The 23335-nt window shown below is 33.8% G+C and overlaps 2 protein-coding genes and 1 long non-coding RNA gene across 3 annotated transcripts; 1 reads left to right on the top strand and 2 right to left on the bottom strand.

Moving 5' to 3' along the window:
* Nucleotides 1–1695: 1695 nt before the first annotated feature.
* LOC149725032 (uncharacterized) lies at nt 1696–3373 on the bottom strand. The gene is made up of 3 exons (XM_089893078.1): nt 3162–3373; nt 3029–3086; nt 1696–2137 (listed from the first exon to the last, which is right to left on the bottom strand). The coding sequence occupies exons 1-3, from the start codon at nt 3286–3288 to the stop codon at nt 1981–1983; spliced, it is 342 nt and encodes a 113-aa protein (XP_089749204.1). The 5' UTR covers nt 3289–3373; the 3' UTR covers nt 1696–1980.
* A 1314-nt stretch (nt 3374–4687) lies between these two features.
* On the bottom strand, nt 4688–22713 carry LOC149725031 (cold shock domain-containing protein E1-like). Its single transcript, XM_089893026.1, has 27 exons — nt 22490–22713; nt 22195–22278; nt 21859–21974; nt 20955–21028; nt 20783–20884; nt 20152–20413; nt 19364–19653; nt 18388–18488; nt 17874–18000; nt 16763–16849; nt 16152–16286; nt 15551–15760; nt 15187–15294; nt 14316–14482; nt 13047–13172; nt 12589–12757; nt 12139–12310; nt 11532–11613; nt 10951–11047; nt 10397–10574; nt 9550–9636; nt 9092–9178; nt 8256–8347; nt 7033–7128; nt 6467–6617; nt 5831–5979; nt 4688–5618 (listed from the first exon to the last, which is right to left on the bottom strand). The coding sequence occupies exons 2-27, from the start codon at nt 22200–22202 to the stop codon at nt 5559–5561; spliced, it is 3333 nt and encodes a 1110-aa protein (XP_089749152.1). The 5' UTR covers nt 22203–22278; nt 22490–22713; the 3' UTR covers nt 4688–5558.
* On the top strand, nt 22707–23334 carry LOC149725030 (uncharacterized). Its single transcript, XR_016386545.1, has 2 exons — nt 22707–22801; nt 22945–23334. It is a non-coding gene; the product is annotated as an uncharacterized LOC149725030 (long non-coding RNA).
* The last annotated feature ends 1 nt before the right edge of the window (nt 23335 follows it).

The following is a 23335-nucleotide window of genomic DNA, read 5'->3' as shown; positions in this document are numbered from 1 at the left end:
TTCATATTAAAAATGATAAATAATTTTCATCATTTAAAAAAAATCTTTATAGGCTTCAGCTAACAGTTTTTTACACTAAAAAAATATTTCAACGTTTCGAATTGTCTTCGATCAAGACTTTGTAAGAAGAAATGCCTACATCATTGTTGTTATTGCTCAAATACATAGAACACCACAACCAATATTTGAGCATGGTAAACAAAATGTATCATTAATGCATTTGCACTGTTTACCACATAACCTACATAAGTTGTAACCGTGTTTATTTTAAGCATGTGATACATATATCCACTTCTTAAAAATAAATACCTATCCAAGTATTTGTAAATATTTGATTTGCATATTCTGCATTTTTCTAAATTACTTAATTATAATTTTTTACTTTAACAACAGGTGAATTATGTATAGAATATTTGAATATGCCTATATATTTTATTTATTTCTACAACTATTTTGATCAAATTTAAAGCACGTTAAAGCATATTTCAAACTCTGATGGCTATTTAAACATTACTATAAAAAACTGATACCGTTATAAAATCACAAAAACTGAAACAATTTGCACATCACATAGTATAACATGTTATGCCCCGAGGCCTGAGGCGGTATCTATCACTGCAACGTGTAACTGGAATCCAAACAACCTTTGGATGTCCTTTCACCGCGCGTCGTAACTTTAACCAACAGTGAATACCATTCTACCACTACCATCCACAAAAGAACCGCAGCCGCGCGAGCTGTTTCTTCCTTTTAACCGCTTACTATTCAATGATACTTCGACTGCGTGTCACAACGCAGGGTTCGAAATGCGCAGAAACTAAAAAGCGAACGACGCGATCAGGAGCAGCTGAAGAGAACGCACCGCGTCTGCTATTTCTGTAGCTTGTTTCGTGCCCTGTCGTTTTTGCCAGACAACGGAAAGCTATTGAAGCGTAGGGTACAAAGTCCAAATGAGCACTGACATATCAATCAAATGTTCATCTTGCCTTTCACTTCAAGTTTGACAAGGTTATGATGCACGAAACTGGTGTGTGTCAGCATACTACACGGCGATGAGTTCACAAGATACTCGGATTACTCGCATCATTTAAAATTAGGTCAGTAATTACATTCATTCATTGAGTCATTTGTCGGTTTATGCCATTTGTCGGTATCCAGTAATTTGTCGGTTGTGATGCACGAAACTGGTGTGTGCCAGTAACCTAAAAAAACTAACTGGCAATTTTCCTGTGTCTCCAGAATGCAGTATTCACTATTATACTACCAAAATTCGATGTTTAAAACGTTTGGTTTGAAACAAAGATCTTTGGCGACATCTTGCGGTTTAATATTTAGGCTTCTTCCACATTTGAACATAGTTTTTTGTTGCGCCGATACAGCGAAATTCAATATGCGCCTCATTGTCGGTATGACGGTATGAGTTCTTTTAATAGCCACAGCCATAGAAAATCTATTTTAATAACCCGGCGTGTTGGTTCCCCGGTGATATCGTAGCAACTTCTAACAAATATTTGGCAATCATGAAAATGCTGACACAGGCTGACCTATATAGCCTTTCATTATTTACAAGGAGCACATAGACCTACTACACTTGTAGTTGTAACCAATATAATACAACAGACTATTTGATAATCTCTTGATAACAGTATAAGCTATTGTGCATTAGGACAGTTTAACACTAAACACAGCTGCAAACTGAATCTATAGATTCATGTATTAAAGTAATAGTACACGTGGACAATTTACACAACATATAAGCACTGACACATTCACAAACACTGTAAGAACAATCAAAATCCCTAGTCAGGAGACAGCGACATTATATACATCGGTGAAACAACAAAATGGTGCGGGATTAAGCCCACAAATTTTAGACACCAGTTTTAAGCTGTACATTTTTTGCAGCTGCGATACTGTGGTGTTATAAGTACAAAAAAAGATCAATGTCAAAGAAAAGTGCATTGTTTTTAAAACAATAGTTTATCGGTCTGGATTTGATTGATGTCGTATTCTATCCTGGTTTTCCGTGGATGTACTTTCTGTGCTTGAGTTTGAAAGATGTCGCACACGAGACAGCAGATTCATGTTGTTATCTTGCTGTACTTCTGTCTTCTTGGCCTCTTGTATCAAAGTAACACTGAAAAGGGAAGTTAGTTATTAATTTGGCTACATAAACTAACTTTAAACCTGAACATCTCACAAAAGTACATAAGCAATCAATGTCAGCTTTTGGAACAGGGGCATATTCTATGTTTTAGCATCCAAGGTTTAGATGTTATTAGGCTTTTAATGCACTGTGCTCTTGAACCTTTTTTTAGTTTGGTGAACCCTTAAAGTTTATAAAGAACTCATGCACCTTTTAACTTAACAGTTAAACTGAGGTAAAATGAGACAAAAAAATCTTTATGGATATTATTTTGTCAATTAAACCAAGTGGGAATGGCGAATTTAACTTTGAAATTGCACGAAAACATCAGTCACCAAAATATATTTTGTTGTATGTATTCTAAAAACTGTTAATACAATCTTACTATTTACTTGATATATACCTTAATTTAAAACATACGTTTAGGGATGCACATTACAGAATTTCGATTCCATAAGATTCGGATCCTTTTTTAATCGAATCTAATTACGGAATTCGGTATTCTGTTCAAGGACGTCATCACACGTCATCTCACAAACTATATTAACAATTTTTGAAACCTAATAATTTAAAAAAAAATATTTTTGTGTTTGTGGGACTTTCAAGAGTAAACGTTTCGTAACGTCTTTTCATAGCCTGCTATACGTTTCATGACGCAAAAACTACCCATTAGTACAATTTTTGATCATTTTACAGCTCATTATCCAACAAGGCTACTATGAAAGAGTCTATAAACTGACTTATGTCGGTAAAGTTATTTTTTCTTATAAATATAAAAAGATTCGAAATTCTAGATTCGGAATTCTAGATTCGAAATAAAGTATGTCCTAGAATACCTAATTATTCTGTAATGTGCATCCCTACATACGTTACATAGCCTACCCATCATGTCCAACGAATGAGAATTTATCAAAAATGCTTCCAAACCAAGACTTCTTTTCTGCAACAAAAATTAAAGGTTATATATATTTATATTGTTAACCACTATTAAAAACAAAGTAATTAGACAACATACCATTTTCTTTCAGCTGCTGACAAGTGGGTGGTGGAGTAATAACAGTTTCTGTCATTTCCTGGACTTCAGCTTGTTGGGAATGGGAATGGGAGGCAACATAGGCGTTAATACTTGGTACACAAGACATTTTTGTTTACGTATAACAATACAGTTTATTCACAACTCTTAAAAACAGCTCTTTCTGCGAGAATAAAATAATCTTATTTTACTATTATTACAGAAGTAAAAAAATAGGTGCCAGCGAAGAATCTTGCATAACCACTAACATCTAAACGCAAACCATGAACTTATTGCCTTATCTGTAAAAGTATATCCATGCTTTTGTCCACAGATTACCTAGAATTGTACTCCGTCGGAAAGAGATTTATTCGACTAACATTATAGGTTTTGATTATGTAACACGGAATCACGAATCACAAAACGAAATAAGCAGCTAACTTTTCCCGTTATTTTTATAACTAGCCACGTAAATAGTACTTGCATAATAACCCCTCCCTGCGTTTAGCTGACTTGTTTTTGTTGTGTATAAAACAAATCGAGTGTTGGCAAGCGACCTTTGGAACGGAAAGGCGTAACAACAACTCAGCGATTGCGCAAGTTTCTACTGATATCCTGTGCTGCCGCTTTCCAGCCTTTTAATTTCTGAACCGTTCTCCCGCGGTTTTGGAAAACAACTCCTGATATTGATGTGTTATAGCAGCGCAATCAACACAAAGAAAGCATGCCCTAGCGAGTTACACAATTTGATCACGCACCGGCTGCGTGATCAACGCGTGCTGGTTAAAGCGTGAGCAACCTGAAGATAAGAAACACGCTTCTCGTATGAATGTAAGTTACGTAACACGGCAACATTTGATATGGTTTCTTTCCTCACATACGATTTTGTGTACTGGTTTAATCTAAAATACAGCAGGTACAAATGAGATTGTCTAATAAACATTTGACCTACTTAAACAACAGTTGACCTACTAAGAAGGCAAGTGTTATAAACCCTAAACACAGATAAACACTTTAAAATTGCCTTCTTCTAAAATGTACGACCGAATACAAGCAGGTAACTTTATTACTGTCAGCTTGTATGGTAATACACTGAACTAAAAGTATTGACGCCAAAGACAGTTATATGAGTTCACATAAACCTATCCTAGCTTAGGGCGCTTACAAAAGCAATAAACTCGTAAAACAACAAGTTTAAGTACCACTAGAATATTGCTGCAGGTATCTTAATCAAATTTGTTCCAGCTAACTATATAGTTTAACTTTTAAACGTTTACACTAAGCGTCGTTCTTACTCCGGCACATGTTTAGAGGAAGAGTTCTATTTAAAGTTTAAACAAATAGCAAGAAATTACCCTTTGCATTGTTAAATACTATATTACGCTTTCGGGTTGTTTTTAGCCACCCATGGCCTACTAAAGATATTAAAGATATCTTTAGTAGGCCATGAGCCACCCTACCATAGCCACGGTCTGTATTATTTATAAGACTTTAAAACAAAGTAGCTTTAAAATTTAAAACTTTACACATTATTTTGAAAGCAGCAATTTTATTTCAAAATGAAACCGTAACACCCAAAATATATTATAAAGATGAACGGGGGTCAATAACAAAGTGAATAAGGGAAAAAAATTGGCTTCCTTTGAAAATGTTGGTAGTATTATAAACAAATATATACAACAAGGTAGCAAAAGAAACAGTGTTTAACGCAAATCTACATGTGAACATACGTGTTAGCACCGAAGAAAAGACACAAAAATTGCAATATCAAAATTGATACATTCAGAAACGTACCCGAAACAGATTCAGGCAGTAGTTTTAACTGGGACGGGATTTAGTTGCAATTTAAACAGCAGGAACATAAGCTTGTAGTAACTAATTTGGGTAATTTTGCACAACCACATTGGAGGTGCAGGCACAGTGAAAACTGAGTATAGAACGCAATAGACGCCGTTACTTAAGTGTAAAATACTGATACTAAAAAGTTGACAATTGTGGGCTGGCTTTGAGTTTGGTTATTCCGATTTTTTGATTTGATTTCATTGGGAAAAATAAGGAATCGGGCGTTTTCTTGTTACTTTAAAACTGCAGGAATGTTTTGGCTTTGGACAAACAGACACGAAATCGCGTCGGCGTTTTTTTTACATTTTAACAGAACAACGCCTGAAAGTAAAAATAGAAAACAAATCAAAAGCAGTGAATTGCCTTGAACTGAAACAATAAAAACGGAAAAAAAAAGTGTCACTTTTCAATATGTGCACTGCATCCAAAAACTGCATATCAAGGTTTGATGTATGGCTGGGTATGTGGAATGAGAGGGGAATTCCCCAAACAGAAAACAAGTAGAGTTAAACAAAGCATCATAGGTCTTTAATCAGAAATAATGTTTTCGTCGTTGGTTTACGCATTCTCTGTTTCCTGGCTATCATCTGCTTCTGTGTGACGCACTACAGCAAATCCCTGGTGGGCAAAATCACAGGTTTGAGTATTATGTTATTACATCAACAGGACGTGAATGCCAACTAAGCAATACTGTTAACTACCCCTACGAGACCTTCATGTACCATAAGTGTACAAAACATAACGTAGATCAGAAGCAATTATTTACTACAAGCAAATATGCTTAACCTCTAGTACAGTACAATAAAAATTAACAATGATGCAAAACAAACCGTTGTGTTTTCAGTGGGACCCCTTGGTTGGCGCAACACAGACACAGTTGGTCCAGTGGTTTCACAAGTGCTGCGTAGTCGTAAGCGTTCGGGTCTTTGTTGTTTTGGTTGCGCTTCTGCAAGTCGAACTTTAGATGCAGAGAACTTGCCTGTGGTGGATTAAATGCATGATCAGGTGTTATATAAATATGAATGAACAAATGCAACTATTCGTGTTATATGGTGAGTCAACAACAGTAGTTATAACTGGTGTTCTGTTTTATTCACTTTCCCCTAAGCTACAGGCAGGCTGTTAAACAAAAAACAGGCATGCTAACAAAAAGTAGGCAATTTCTATTTTATATGGTTAAGATCTTACAATACACAAAAGACCTTGTATGTATACTGAGAGTTGGCTACATGGTAAAAGTAAAGGTAATATCAAAGGGTAAGATGTGACTCTTTTAGCACTAATATCCAATATTCTGATCGTGTTTTAAACAATTAACAACAGTCTATGGGTGACGTAAGTTATGTGAGGATACGGTTTTATAATTCTTTTAATGTTCTTTATACTACTAAATGGGCCGAGAAAACAGAATGAAAAGGTGTCCTATCTTTCCCACCCTACTATATAGAGGTTTTCTTTTTACTTACCGCTTCTTTGGTTGTATATGACTGAGAATTCTACTGTAGAACCAGCAGTTATTTGTTGAGTTGCATCACGCACCTCGGACATGTGGAAAAATAGCTTACCGCTGCCCCCAGTGGTATCCCCACCCTTTACCTCGTAGTTTATGAAACCGAACTGAAAATGTAACATTTAAAAAAAATTATTTCGGGAAACTTTTTTTCCAGAAAATGCAACTTTTCAAAAATAACAAGAGAGTTTCCCAAAATCTAATTTTTAGCAGTCTTGGTTGTAATTTTGTAAAGTCCATTTTTAGCAGTTTTAGATGTAATTTTGTAAAGTTTATTTTTAGCAGTTTTAGATGTAATTTTGTAAAGTTTATTTTAAGCAGTTTTAGTTGTAATTTTGTTAAGTCCATTTTTAGCAGATTTAGATGTAATTTTGTAAAGTCTATTTTTAGCGGTTTAGATGTAATTTTGAAAAGCTTATTTTCAGCAGTTACAGTAACTGTAAAGTATTTACCCAACGTTATAGCAGTTGTCCATTATAAACTTTAATAATTTTATAAAATAATGTATCTTTGTGATATTACCTCTCCTTTAATGCTGTCCACTGTAGCCTTGACAGTTTCACGATTCACATTCACATTAGCAGCTCTTTGGCAGTTGCTGTTAATGTCTGTGCTGACCTGTGTACAATAATAGTAAAATTAACTGAAGTAAACAATAAACACAATAACAACATAACAATAACATTAGTCTACAAACAATAACAAGTGCTATGATGCAACACTAATGCTCATCATCATAACATTCAATTAAATTACTATTTTTAATGAAATTACGTTTTAACGATACACAACAGCCCATATGCTTATATTAATACTTCGAAATGTACAATATTTTCATATATTTGGGTCTAAAACTAAAACAAACTAGGTCCAAAAGTAGTAGGTCCAAAATGTGAGGATGAAACACATAAATATGATATGTCTGAAACGTGGGGTGTGTTACGTTTACGCATATGAAACGTTTGGTAATAACTAGCTTGAGTTAGTGAGTTACATACAGTCATTGGTGCCACATGTCATGTACAAATGTACTATATATTGTTTAAGGGGAACAACAGACTGCAGTGCGTATGTACAGTTATATGCATAGCATTAGTCTTCTGGCGGGACATGTTAACTCAACAGAGGTGACAGTAACACTATGCCTTGTGTTTTACTGTTAGGTGCCTATACCATGACCAAGCTAAAGAATATTGCATTCACCATATTAATAAATGAGGTTTTCTATGTTAAGGTTTGATGACTATAAGTGTAAACTGTGTAACTGCATTTTAACAATGTTACCCCAGATTTTACCCTGCTGATACATGTCCGTACAAAAAAAACAGAGCCAAATTACATTGCATTCACCACATTAATCAATGAGGTTGCCTATGTTTGACAACTACGAGTGTAACTGCATTTAACCAATTTCACCGCAGATTTTACTCTGCTGATACATGTCTATACAAAAAAACAGAGCAAAATTACATTGCATATTTGCATTCACCACATTAATCAATGAGGTTCCCCAATGTTTGACAAATATGAGTGTAACTGCATTTTAAAAATGTCACCCCAGCTTTTACCCTTCCGTTAGGTATCTACACAAAAAAAGAGCCAAAGTATATTATTCACTACATTAATAAATGAGACTCTCTATGTTTGACGACCACAACTTTAACTAAATTTTTACAATCTTAGCCAGAATTAAACAATGTTTATGAACGCTACATCTATATATATACAATGCAAGTATTTGTTACCTGGAAAGTCACTTTGTCACCAACTTGAATGAAATCTCTCCTATCACTAAGACTAAGTGGGCTGTATGAGATTGTCTTGATCGTGGTTTCATCTGGAAATTACAAAATATAATTTAAGTCCACTACAAACAGAAAAAAATCAAAACATTCAAACAATAAATAATTTATAAAACTTTTAAGCACAAGAATCGTAACTCTGTCTGTAACTTATTATTAAATTAAATATTTCATGATACTTCTAGGGTGACAAGATATATGCTTATATCCATAGATTGTGATACAGTACTAAAATGTAAACGAGTTAACCTATATATACTGTTGCTGGCATAATACACTTGTTTTCTAAAATTAATCACCTTGGAATTATTTGCTTACTGACACAATGATTTGTGCTGTTAAAACTGAATAACCATTATTAGAACAATATGTATGGAAAGTTAAAACTTTGGTGAACATATAAACATCAGTAGAGAACCAGGCCTAAACCTATTTTAAGTTCCAGTGTAAAGATTATGTATCATACTAAACTAACAAATGACTAGAGTCACTGCAATATTAGGTGAAGGAAACATAATATACACAACGCTTTACACAACAACTATAAACATATGGAAAGTGATTGCAACATTATTGCGCAATATACCACGTGGCATTGAATAGTTAGTAATAGCGACGATTGTGACGTATGGTTTCAATGCTAACGTAACAAATGCTACTGTAACGAAATAGAGCTAGTATGTACAATAATTGTCTAGCCAGAAGAGCTACTGAGCTACTTATAGTGCTGGCTAAGGAGTTTAGTGCTGACTCTATTACAACATCAAGTTAAAGTTCACCTGCTTCATTGGTTTCTTTGTATTCTATCAACCCTTGGTAACTTGTTTGAGATGGATTTACTGACTTAAGTGGCTTCAACACCTTGCCTGAGATACAAAAAGTAGGTGTTTGACAGTGAGCATAAGATTAAATTATTTCAGGTGTGTTTGGCATTTAATAAGCACAGCATTTATAGGATTTTTTTCTTTTTTTTTTAAGAAAGTCTGGGGTCAAGTAAAAGGAACTCCGCACAACAAGAGAAAATAGTTTTTTTTTTCAAAACTGGTGTACAAAACATGTCGCTAGTGTTTCAAAAGTTTGAGTGACATACTGACATATTATCCCAGACACTCATAATGTTAAATAATTTATACTTTTAACTTTAGCCCCCATTATAAACGGAAAATTCTATGCAATACACATACACCTGGTGTAGTTTAAATCTATACCATGTCGAATCAGCCACCACATAATATACCTTTGATTATTTTACTTGACACAACATCAGAAGTTGGCATTTCCTCATCTGTTATCACTTCAACTTGCAATGCACAAGCTTTCTCTTCTGTGAGGAAATAATTGAATGAAAATGTTTAATGCAGATAAAGCTACACAATATAAACTGTTGATGTTTACAATATAGGCATACAGTAGGATAAGAATGAATGAATGAATGAATGAGTATAACTTACTTTATCCTCGCATGGCTGGTAAATGACAGTCGTTATAACACGGGTGTTCATACACCTGGTGCCAGCTTACGAGTTACATAGTATGTTACCTTGTGGCCTGTGGGTGATTATTTTTTGGGAGTTTTTTTTATTTTTTATTATACATGGCTGATAATTTGGACAACCGATTAATGACCACTGGATGGGAGCAATTACTGTTACGTGTCTTGTCCAAGGACACATACGCCCACAATGGTAGCAGCGACGAGCCTTGAACCCATTACCTCTGGTTCAGAGGAAGGCGCGCTTCACAAGCGTTGCGCGGCATGAAGCCTAATATTTAAACCAGAGTTCGCCAATTACCCGGACACCAACGGCCCGGCACTGCATTAGTGACTACTGGGTTGGAGCAATGTTTGTTAAGTGCATTGAGCAAGGACACATACACCTATCAGTAACAGTATAGTGACTGTATAGGGCATCGAACCCGGTATCCTTTGGTTACGAACTTACGAGATAAGTACCCAACTACTCAGCCGTGGTACCAGACCAGCTAACATTACACATCCTATACAATGCACTGGTTTTTATAACAAATAAGACCCTATAATATTTCTACCATTATGGACAAGACCTGATAACATTGTAACAAACCTTTAATTCCAGTTACATAAGTAACAGGACAGCCAGCTATATATTTATCCACAGGAGCTTGCATCTCACTGTAGTGAAAGAAAATTTCGCTTCCATGGTTGAGCGATTCTATGAATCCGAACGTGTCTTTCAACGTGCTTATCCAACCGTAACATTGTTCACCACACGATGTTTCAATCTGTAAACAAATTCAACACAGTTATGAATTCTACTATTCCTAGGGTAGCCTATTTCATATCAGATCACAAACTAAGTTTCATAATGCTTTAGAACCACACACTGCAGTGTTTCCCAAGCAAAAACTGCAGTGTTTCCCAAGCAAAAACTGCAGTGTTTCCCAACAAAAACTGCAGTGTTTCCCAACCACAAACTGCAGTGTTTCCGACCCAACTGTAGTGTTTCCGACCCAAATGTAGTGTTTCCTAACTACAGTGTTTTTCAACCAAAAACTACAGTGTTGCCCAACTACAAGCTGCAAACTACAGTGTTTCCCAACCACAAACTGCAGTGTTTCCCAAGCAAAAACTGCAGTGTTACCCTAACAAAAAACCTACATTATCTGATCTTGGAGAGAATGAAGCTTCTGACAATTTTTCAACAATTTCACTTTCATCCTTATCTTCTTTGGCAATATTTACTTCACTTGAAGGTCTGCATTAATACAACTTAATGAATAAAATTACTACCACATACTTCAAAATGATAAATGAATGTAACTTGTTTTATCCTCGCGTGGCTGGAAAATGACAGTCATTGTAACACAGGTGTTAATACATCCCGCTGTGTCAGCTTACGAGTTACCATGTATTTTACTTTATGGGAGTTTTTTTATTCTTAGCCGTTAAAACGACTGTTGTTTGAAAATACATTTTGATTTTCCTGTATTTTCTTTATTAAATATAATCGACATTATTGTAATAAAAAACAAAAAACATGTTGTGGTAAAAATAACAAAATGAAAGGAGAAATTTATTTATCCTGTAGGCATATTAAAAATATGTTACTAATACCATTTTTGCATTGTAAAATGTTTACGCAAATAGCAATTCTCATTAAGTCGTCATTTGATAATTTGCTAGCCGTGTTATTTTGTGTGCAAAATAGGTATAACTGAATGAGAAGACTGAAAACTTACTTTTTGGGCGACATGGTTACTTCTGGTGTGGTAGATTTGCTCTTCACTGGTACATTCTCAAGCACAATAGTTGGAAAGGAAGCTGTAGATTTTCAATGGTGGATATTTTATCAATATTTTACATTTTGTGTTTGCTGTTATGATGCAACAAGGCCCATTCAACAATAACAGGCCTAAAAGCAGTGACATTTCATGGCAAATATTATGGAACATATCAAAGTTAAAGCATACTAACATTTGGAAAATTAAAAATAATCCAACCATTATACCACTGCAGGTTTAAATAAACCAATATACATTTCTGGCCAAAATTCGTATTTAAATACTGTATACCAATAATCCAATATATATACATGTTTTTTTAACTAATAGATTTTTTTACCCATTTTCTAGGTGTTTAACTAATATTATCCAATTATACATGTTTTCTAGCTAATAGATATATTTTTAACCAATATACACGATTCCTAATTAATATAGATATTTTTAAACCAATACACAGGTGTAATTAATACACTGTTATAATGTCTATAATGTCTATACAGGTATAATATATAAATTTAGGAAAAGTGCAAATATTTAATATTTTTAAACAAACCAATCTCACCTTCCTCTGGTAGTGTTTCCAGCTTTAAAGACGCAGCCGACATTGAATGACTAAGCGTTCTTCGCCGACTGGCACCATTGTTTACATCATAATCGGAATGACGAGTCAGCAGTTTTATATCAACTGCGCTTTTAGCTGCGGTTCGTTTCACCTCGCAAATCTTAAACTCAACCTGACAAGTTAAAACAGAAGAATAGAAGATTAATAAATAAAACAATATATATATATATATATATATAGTAGGGTGGGAAAGGTGGGACACTTTTAGCACATAATATCCAAATATCTTGATCGTGTTTTAAACAAATAACAACGGTCTATGGGAGCCGCGAGAATACGGTTTTATAAATTTTCAATGTTTTTGTTTACTATATTATTCTACATTACCCATTACAATTATCAAGTGTTTAAAAAAAATTTAAAAAATAGTTAAATGTATTTTTAACTTACTGTGTCCCCAACTTTGAGACTTAAAGCTTCCATCCAATCTTTGAAATCTTTGGAAGCAAAAGGAATTCTTGCTACTGTGTCTGCTGATGGGTCAGCTTGTACACCAACTGAGTAAACTATTATACCGGGGTTGGGGCCAAGGGCAGGACTGAATAAGCAATCTGTTGGGCTGTGAGGAAATGAATGTAAGACTATGTAGCAGATAATGTATTTTAATACTGTGTACATTTGACAGGTAGCAAGACACTTACCCTTTTTCTACCCAGTGGTCACTAATGGGTTGTCTAAATTATCAGCCATAAACAAAAATAAGAAAAATCTCCCAAAATTAATCACCCACAAAGTAACATACTTGGTAACTCGCAAGCTGGCACGAGGTGTATGAAACACCCGTGCTATAACGACTGTTGTTTTCCGGCCACGCGAGGATTAAGCAAGTTACATTTAGGCTATTATACCTTTTTGGTGCTGTGTTAGGGGATGCCCCAGGTAAAGCCTCTACTATGCCAGTGAAGCTTTGATCAGATATTATATGGAAGATGACTGTTCCTTTGGGTAGAACTCGAATACGCGTTGCATGCATCCTAGAACAATGGGGCATTATGATGTAATAAGTATAATAATAAACTATTAGTACAGTAGGTAGGGTGGGGGAAGAAGGGACACCTTTTAACTCTATTTTAGTAGTAAACAAAGAACATTCAAAGAAATATAAAACTATATGCCCACCACACCGATTGGCGGTTGTTAATTGTTTAAAACACAATCAGGATATTAGGACATTATGTGCTAAAGGTGTCCCATCTTCCCCCACCCCACTCTATAATTGTAATTTAACGGTAAGAGCGCTGGCATTGTATGCAAAGGATATGGGGTTCAATGCTAGGCGCTACCAGTACTATGTGAACATGTATATCTTTTAGCAGGACACTTCGCGTTTAGTAGTGACTACTTTTGCATATTGACCGCTATACAATAAAAAAAAAGAAAAAAAAACACCCACAATCTTAAAATACAGTGTTTTATTGTATTTTACTTCAAATTTTTTGTGTTATATTATAAGTAATAAGTTTTGCACCATCGCAATTTTTTGTTTATAAACGTTATAACCTGCTAGATCCAAGCAGGATTTACAAAACAATCGAACTCATTGAGCAAAATGCATAGTCATGGTTATCCAAACCTGATAATCTGGCTGCTTAAAATTATCTCAAAATTTTACATCAACAAACAGGTTGAAAAATATTTCCTTCTGGGTGTGGCGTGTTAGTACAAGGTAATGATGGGAACATTATGTTTATGATTAAGGAGTGGTGGATTTATTTACACATGTTCGCATCCCATGATATATGAAATATGCTGCAAACATCGCCACGGGCGAATATGTGAATGCTAATGATGGGGCTTACGATTGTATGATTTACAAATCATTGTAAAATTCTTATTTTTATGTTAATTAAATTACGGTAAATGTCAAAAAATGCTTTTTTTAAAAAAAGCGGCCAAAAATACATGACCTTTATTTTGTAAGTACTTTTGGCCAAAAATACATGACCTTTATTTTGTAAGTATCTGGTGCTACAAAAATGTAACAAACAAAAATCAAGTCCAACCATTGTTGTATAAAAGAATAAGAGATCTAGAATTTGCCAAACACATTAATCAGTCAAGTTAGCACTATTTTTTTAAGGAAAAATTATGTTTTTTTTTATCAAAAATCATTCCACCTTTGTTTTTCAGCAACTGGGTCCAGGAGGACGGTAAATTGAACTTCATCTGACATCCTCACATGATGAGTGGGATCCAACATCTCACAGCAGTGGAAGAAGAGGCGAGAGTCACGCTCCACACACTTGATGAACCCGAACCCCTCTTTGACTGCAGCTACGATACCCTGGAGGTTATCAATATATTGTGATAAAGATGACGGTAAGACAACATTAAAAAATCCAAAATTCTTGGGCTTCAGAAATTAGAACCAGTGTGTATACTTTTACTAACGCATTGGCTCCAAACTTTTTAAAATACAGGGAAGTCAGGAATAGTTAGACAAATATTTCTGTAAAACAAATCATTTGGTTTAATATTTACTGAATAATACATTGTAGAAAGAAACATTGGGTTCGTCTACCTTGACACCCCAGGTTAGATGCGTGTGGTTTTAGCATTTTAATATTTACCTTTTTTAATATGTGTACAAATTGCGAAGTTAGAGAAAAGTATGGGGAAACTGGTTTTTAATTCTTTTTTTAATACAGTAGGATGGGGGAAGACAGGACACCGTATGCACATAATATCTAAATACCCTCTCGTGTTTTAAACAATTAACAACGGTCAATAAGAGTCTTAAGGATACGCCTTCACAATTCTTAGAATTTTCTTTGTTCACTACCAAATGAGACGCGAAAATAGAATAAAAAGGTATCCCATCTTTCGCCATCCTACTATATGGTAAATTGGTAAGAATTGATTTTTTACAGCAAATAACTGAAACAATGCTATGATCTGTATATTGATTACAATTAACACATTATTGAATAACATGACACATATTAGAGATCTGGTTAAATTAAGATATAGTTGGAAAACACAACATACTTGTTCTCGCTTCTCCTTGCTTGCCGCGATAGTTTTATCAAGTAGCAAAGTAACACCTGCAGCCCGCTGTTGACCATTTCGTTTGTCGGTTATTGTCAAGAATGAAACCTAAAAAATACATTGTGTTATGCAATGTTATATTCTATTCAGTGTGGGTGAGGTCCTGCAGCATGCCACACATAATGGGAGCTGAGATTTGGGTCAGACTTATTCCATTATCTAATTAAGCTAACTGTTACAAATTTAAGGTAAGTTGTTTTCATTTTTGCTTAACAAGTAAAAAAAATTAAAACATATTTTTTGGGGATTTTTTTTAAAGATTTTTTTACAATTTTGGTTTTGTTAAAGTTTGATCCAGGAGTACCTTATCTCCTTTACAAAGTGTATGGAGGCAGTTAGCAGCTCTATCCTTCTCTCCAAATCGTATTTTAAATGTTTCACCAGTGGGTGCAATGTAAGATATAATGCCAGCAAGTACGAGGGATGGTTGGGGGGGTGAAGAACCCCCGTTAACGATGGCCCCACTCTTTAAAGTCTGGTTGGGAGAAGTTGCATCACCACCAGCGATGGTAGACTGAAAATAAATGTTCATGAATTAATGTGCAAATGTATGCATAAAATATTGGACCAAAAAGATCTTTTTGTATAACTGTATTATTAATGAATGAATGTAACTTACTTTATCCTCGTGTGGCCGGAAAACGACAGTCGTTATAACATAGTCGTTATAACATTCATACACCTCGTGCCAGCTTACGAGTTACCATGTATATTATCTTGTAGGTAATTATTTTTTTGGGTGATTTTTTAGTATTTCAAAGCCTCTTAATGAAATAATTTCTCTATTAACTAAACAAATACCATTAAATACATTTTTTCTATTTAAAAGGATCCTTTAAAACAGTCATATACAACATAATGTCTAATACAGAAACCCAATACACAGAATAACATGTCTGTCTCACCTCGCTCATAACCTTGTTTGGAGCTTTTGCAGGAAGTGGTTTATCGATTGTCCCAACAAATAGTTCGCTCGAAATTTCTTCGAGTTGAACAGTTCCTAGCGGCAACAACCGGATTTCTGTTGCCACGTCTTTGTTCTGTTGGTTATGGAAAGTGTTTATAAAATTTTTTGGATGATTTCACTCATTTTTTTTTCAAGGTAAAAAATATTTATTCTCTGCCATTCTCTTTGTATGACATTTTTTATAAGAAAAAATAAGACAACTATTTCCCTGATGATTTTTTTAAATAAAACTATTCCCTTTTTTCAAACATAGTCACAGCATTTAATTACTATGCTGTTATGTCTTAAATAGGCTATAACATAAATGTATTACACATTACACATCTTCAATTAAAAATTAATCGTGATCTTTCAAAGTAACTTTTTTTACAAGTTTGACTAAAAAAGGCTAACCAAGTAGTTGCTAAAAATACTAATAATCCTTTAGGCTCATGCTAAAAAATTTATAGAATGATTTTGAATTCGTTTCTTTTTTATACCAGATGAGCAGATAAATGATTATTTGACATTATGCCTGGTAGCAGAAGTAACAAAACACAAATAACTTACGTTACGTTCCTGCACGCTGAATTCAACATGGTCACCAACGTGTAAGTCTGGCACGTTAGCAAGCACTTCACTGTAGTGGAAAAATATCTGCAAGCAAAATTGTGTTTAAAATTAAATTATGTGGGCAATATAACATAACCTAATTATTTATCTCTTTAAATACATTAACTAATATCAGATTAATTAAACAGTGAAGGGAATTAGCAGCAAAACAACAGTCATTAAAACATACCCGAGACAAAAAATACTTTGGTAAAATTTATCTCTTCAAATAGAGTAACAAAATCAGACTAATTAAGATAACGAAAATAATGGAATTAGCAGCAAAACAACAATTAATAAAACACGCTAGGGGTAAAAAAATTCAGTAAAAGTTTATTTACCCATTCAAATACAGAAACAAAGATCAGATTAATTAAAATAACGAAAAGAAGGGAATTTGCAGTAAAACAACAGACATTAAACACGCTAGGGGTAAAAAGTGGTTTAGTAAAGGTGTATGATAAAAGCATGGCTGTTAAACTCAATCACAATATTATCGTTCAAACTATTTATTAACATTCAGCCATGCTTAATACATTGTAGATGTGGGTATTACTAGCATGGTAAATATTAGTTTAGTTTCCATCAGCAATCTGCCACACCTGTACAGTAAGGAGAAAGTCGGTGTATTGAATTCCACCCAGGTGTGAATATATAGCAATTAACATGAAATAGGAGACGTACATAACATTAAGGAGAAGGCCAATTATGAATAATGAGTAGGAAATGATAGAAATATGTAAAATCAAAAAATATTGAATTATATAGTCGGATGGGGGGAATATGGGACACCTTTAGTACAGAATATATAAATATTCTGATCATGTTTTGAACAATTAACATTAGACTATAGGAGTCGTAAGGATACAGTTTTATAATTATTTGAAGTTTCTTTGATAACTACCAAATGTGATGAGAAAATAGAATGATAAAGTGTCCCATTTCCCCCACCCTACTATTTATATTGTTTAGAAACAACCAATTCATCATGCTTCAATCTGTTCGTTATAATAAATATTTTTAAAAATACCCAGTTTAAAATAAAAGGTAATTATGACATCATATTCACCTCTTTCACGATATCAGATCTTTCAATAAATCCGAAAGATTCCTTCATTGCCGTAACAATCCCGTTGAATCTTTTTGGAGGAGCTCTCTCTACCAGAGTTATCTTTCGTGCTCGCATTACTCCAGTTCTGCAAGATCAAAAAGATGACCAATTGATTATTATAAATATCGAATATTTTTAACAGATAGTTAGTATACAATCTATCACGGTGGTTCTTAACCTATGGTACCACTTGAAGGTCTAATACATTAAGGTCTTTAAGTAGTATGTAACGTATGCTAGTGACTCAGGATTACTAAAATTAAGCAAATTAACAACAAATATAACAAAAGAATTTTTTTTTTTTTTTTTCGCTCCTACAATGTAATGTAGTTATTTCAAATAAACGGTAGGAGAACTCTTTTAAATAAAAAAAAATGGTAGGCTATACTTGTACATAGTGGGACAATGTACAGAACTAGTGCCGTATCACTTTATTCAGAGGTTCCAGAGCAATGTAAAACTTTGTACACACCTTTTTTCGGTAGCAATGTTGAATGAAACTTTATCACCAGGTAGCAATGCAAGGTCTGGGTTGGTTAGATCGCTTGCTGAGTAATGTAAGAAGAAAAACTCCTGCATGGAAATGTGGAGTGTTTTATCTTAATGCAGGCCACTAAGTGGTAATACATGATTTATGAGCTAACATGGAAGAAAATGACATTTTTCACAAGCTTAACTGTTAAAAGTATTACATACATATTCATAGGGGCTAAACCTGGGGTGGCAGCGCATGCAAGCCTACCTGGAGTTTTGTATTGATTGACCAGTACAATTAAACTAATTAAATAAAATTTATTTCACAGGTTTGTGTGTCTAAAAACCTCCAAACATCTTTCTCATTCATAAAACTTGGCGCCTATGTACATATTTTTACATGCTGTTTTATTAAAATAATCAAAAGTTAAATTGCCAAAAAAAAACAGTAGAAATATGGTGGATATTTTGTAACAAGAACTTGATTTTATACAAGACATGTATTACACCCTGGGTACTTTCCTAACCACCAGCCAACCATTTCAAGGTTGAATGAACTTGTATAGGTTGAGTCAGAACCATTATTATATAACTAAGTTCCCTGCCACGTAACCGACACGGCGACACACCCACTGTATTAACAAACAGTCCAAGATTAAAGTATTTTTGAAGATAATAACAAAAAATTGTAACTTCAGTTAATAAATTGCAGAAAAAATATAGAAAAGCAATTGGCATATTCATTTTAAGATAAAATTTAACACAAGTTAGTTGTTTTGTAGATTATTTGTTATCGTTAATACCAATAATACTATGCTATGCACTCCATACTGCACTGTACATTGGATTTATTTACCAGCTTTCTATAACAATATATGTCTCTAGAGAATGCACAAATACTTGCGTGAGAATGTACATCAGTACATCTGGTTTAAATATATGAATATGTCACGACTCACAACTATAAGACTTACCCCCATTCTTTCATATGATAAACTCCCAAGTTTTCCAGATATAACTGGGTCTCCTTTTTCACTGGGCCTATACCCATGACCAGCTATGCCAGTAGTTCCACCAGGAACCACATTCATTAAATTCTGACCAGGTATTAGGGATAGTGGTGGTGCTGGGTTTGTCACTTCACCTAGTATGCGATCTTCACTTAGTACTTCAAAGGCTACAGTTCCTTTCTGAAGTTTTACAACTTGAACTGCAACAGGTTTACCAGTGCGTGTGTCCATTGACACTTCAAACTCAATTTCATCTGAAAAGTAAAAATCAAAACTTTACGAAAATGTTAGATGGTTTAAACAGTGGGGAGGCATAATACAGAAGTGTGATGTGAGATTCAATTCCTTTTAGATTTGAATCTAATTGCGGTATTCTGTTTAATGACTTACGTGGTTAAAATTAATAAATTAATATTGAATTATAAATAAAAAGATTGGAAAATTTAGATTGAAATAAAGTTTTCTAGGACATCCTAGAATACTTAATTATTCTGTAATGTGCACCCCTAGACAACAGTTAGAAGCTAAAAAGAGTATGTAAATCGACTACACCACTTTTAGTTTGGTATTCCAAACCAAAACTAAGGAAATAAATACCAATGTGCCAGAAATACCAGTGGCTTTGTTCTTATGGAAACAGAAAATGTGCAGCAAATTATGAAAAAAAGTGGCTTGAAAAATGTTAGCAGAAATGTTGAGATAATTTTCTTATAAATTTAGCATTTGAAATTCATTCAAGTATTAAAACATACCATTTATGTGCAAAGTGTGGGCTTCTCCATGAAACTGACTATAGTGAAAAAACAAGCGGCCTTCTCTGTCAGCGCATTTAATAAATCCGTATGAAACAAGCAACTTTTCGATGACACCAGTCTCACGACTTCTGTAGCCATTGCTGTTTGTCACGCCTGCAGCTGTGGCAGCAACAAGAGGTATCGGGGATGTAGAGCCAGATATTGGGGTTACAGAACCTGGGGTGCTCATCATTCGAGGCGAATCAAAACTTGTAGATCTCTGTGTAAGAGTATTATGTTAATGCAAGAGGTCAAAAAAATTTTTCGGAGATTTTGACATACAATCCTATGAAAAATCTAACTTATTGACTCTAATGTTAACTGATTAATATAGAAAAGCCGAAGATATGTCTGCCTTCCTCATTAACCCAGATTAAGCAATTGCACATATGGTTTAAAGTACATGGTAGAAGCATTTCTTACTTAGAGATATCAATGATGACATTGTCACTTAGTTTTAACAAGTTATTTAAATCAATGAATCATAAACAATGAAAAAAACAATAGTTTTTCAATGACTTGGCAATTTGTAAATACTGTAACTTTAGATTACTTCATATTATTGAATATTGGAAATTATTCTGTTTACTTGTAATGCACGGTGTTGGTTAAGCGCAGATGGTCGAACAATCCCGTTTTGTGGAAACAAACCACAACTTGCTGTGCGATTGAGGGAACGTCGGTTCACCATCTGTTAACATAGTATTTTGTTGCTCATGTTACACATTATATTGTGAGTTTGTGACTCATTTAATATTTACTTGGCGCTCTTTTGCTTCTTGCTGGTGTTGCTGTAGGGCAGATATTCCACCATTTACGAGAACTTTTTGCTGGTCTACAAAGACAAAAAATGTAATAAAACAAATATTTGAAATAATATAAAAACAAATAAAAATACAGGTATTACTGAATCCCTGACAATATTGATAATTGTAAATTGTAATGAAAGGTGGCAATTACACAACACGTTTGGTACTGCAGTGTATCCTTTTAATAAAATGCATGAATAAAATCTTGAATTGCTGCATACTTGCAGGGTGTTTACACAAACACGTGGAAGTCGAGTAAAGCAGGCAAGAAACAGGAAACCAAACATGACTTACGTTCATCTGCTGTTATGTCACGTCCTGCTATTTATTTACTATCATTTCCAATTACAAAGCCATTCTAAGAGGCACAGCCTTTTGTATCATGAAATATTAATTATAAATTGCCCTTGTCACAGCTGAAAATGGGTTTAAACTGGAGGGAAATAAAATTACACACATAGGGTAGCCTATATTATATATTAAGGTAGAATACATTGTGTGTAATACTAACACGAGTTAAAAAATGATTTGTCTATTTTTAAATGTAATTTACATTGTTACTAAAAGTATGTTGTCATGCATTAATAACCAAAAACACCTTCAGATACCATTTTAGCCAATTTCTTGACTAGCCCAAGTAATTAATGCATGGTTTGTATTGGGTAATCACCAGCAGGTAATTATAAACAGTTACAGTTAATGATATCCACAAGGACCACAACATAATATTAATAATAAGTAATAACTTTATTTGTCTCTTCGATTATAGCAGCGAGGATTTAGAAAGTGTTTTAAACGAAAAGACAGGATAAAGAGACAGAACAACAGTTGTTAAAAGTTGGAAGAAAATACTGACTTGATAGGACAGGTGTTTGAGGTCGAAATGGTTGAGCTCCAAGCAAACTGCTGAGAGAGTTGCTAAAAGACAATGAATTTTGTGGTGTTCCATTTGTGGTGGGCCACATTATTGATCTGGGTGTATGGGGAAATAAAACATGAATTTTCTCTCCAGGTTAATACAACCTCCATGTTATTCTCAAAGTAAAACACATAAAACTTCTGCCAATACTTATTTTTTATTATTTTAATCAAAAATAATGAATATAACAATTATTTTAATCTGTTAACATGAATTGTCCTATTGCCACATTATAAACAAAATTTGAGTTTTATATAAGTTAGGGTTATTTACCTGTGCATAATCTGTATAAATGAACTTTGTTATATGAGGTTCTTTGCTTAGTTGGTTTTTGTATTGAAAAACAAGCTGTTTGCTCTGAAATGTACAAATAAATGTAAAAGTGTAAAACACAGTAAAATAGTTATATTGTTTACAAAGTACTAACTTTTAATTATTTTAAAATAATGTTAAACTTAGAAAAGCTATCTTATTACATAATTTCAGTGCAAATGAATAAGAAATAAAAAATTAAAACATTTCAAAATAAAATTATTATTTAAATCTATGATTTAAAATGTTTCCTTACCTTTATGAATATGCTGTAAGACTTGTAATTGCACACTCCGTTGCAGTAGTTACGTTTAACTGCAATTTGGTTGACGTTCAAACTCGCGGTAATTTACCGAAATAAAATGAATTAGTTACTGAACATTTCTAGAACTGAAAGCTCTTCGGGCTACGGCCTAATTGCTACTGTTTCTACTACTAAAGAACGTAAAATCCTGGAAGTTGTGTAGGTATGTTAATTGACCAGAGCGAAATTTCGTTTATTGCCTCTACCATTTCCGATGAGCATGACTGAGCGCGCCAATGGCACCACAGGGTGCTACGAATTTGGGTAAGCAAACATTCCTTAAAAGTCATTCCTAACGCTATTTACGCTACTTAATTTTTTAAAAAATTACCAAAAACAAATACAGTTGAGCAAAAAGCTAAAATGTTTACAAATATTAGATTGAATGAAAAATTTTATTTGTTTAGTCACAATATTTTAGAACGCCTGTGTCTGTGACGTCATTATGCTACAAATGGCTCGAAGAAAGACAAAACTTTAGTAATTTTATGATCAAGAAAAACTGCAATACTCTATGTTGTAATACTGTATATACATTTTATCATGTTTATTACTTATTTTTAAATGTCATTAAATTATAATAACGTTTATCTCTATATTTCGTATTTTTATATCGTATTTTTGCCAATATTAAATGTAACACGACAGCCATTAATTCTTGCCACAGACCTTATGCCTATCAAAACAAATGTGACTTCAAACAGTCTTTCCAAATGTTAAGCACATATACGCGGGTTTAGACACGGTATTGTATAATATGCTCTGTTATTACATGGAGACTGACAAAATAGATATAAG

This window comes from Ciona robusta, chromosome 14 (assembly GCF_009617815.1).
Source record: "Ciona robusta chromosome 14, ASM961781v2".
In the NCBI taxonomy this organism is placed as follows: Eukaryota; Metazoa; Chordata; class Ascidiacea; order Phlebobranchia; family Cionidae; genus Ciona; species Ciona robusta.
Note: the sequence above shows the minus strand (reverse complement) of the source record. Positions and strands in the feature narration are given on the sequence as shown.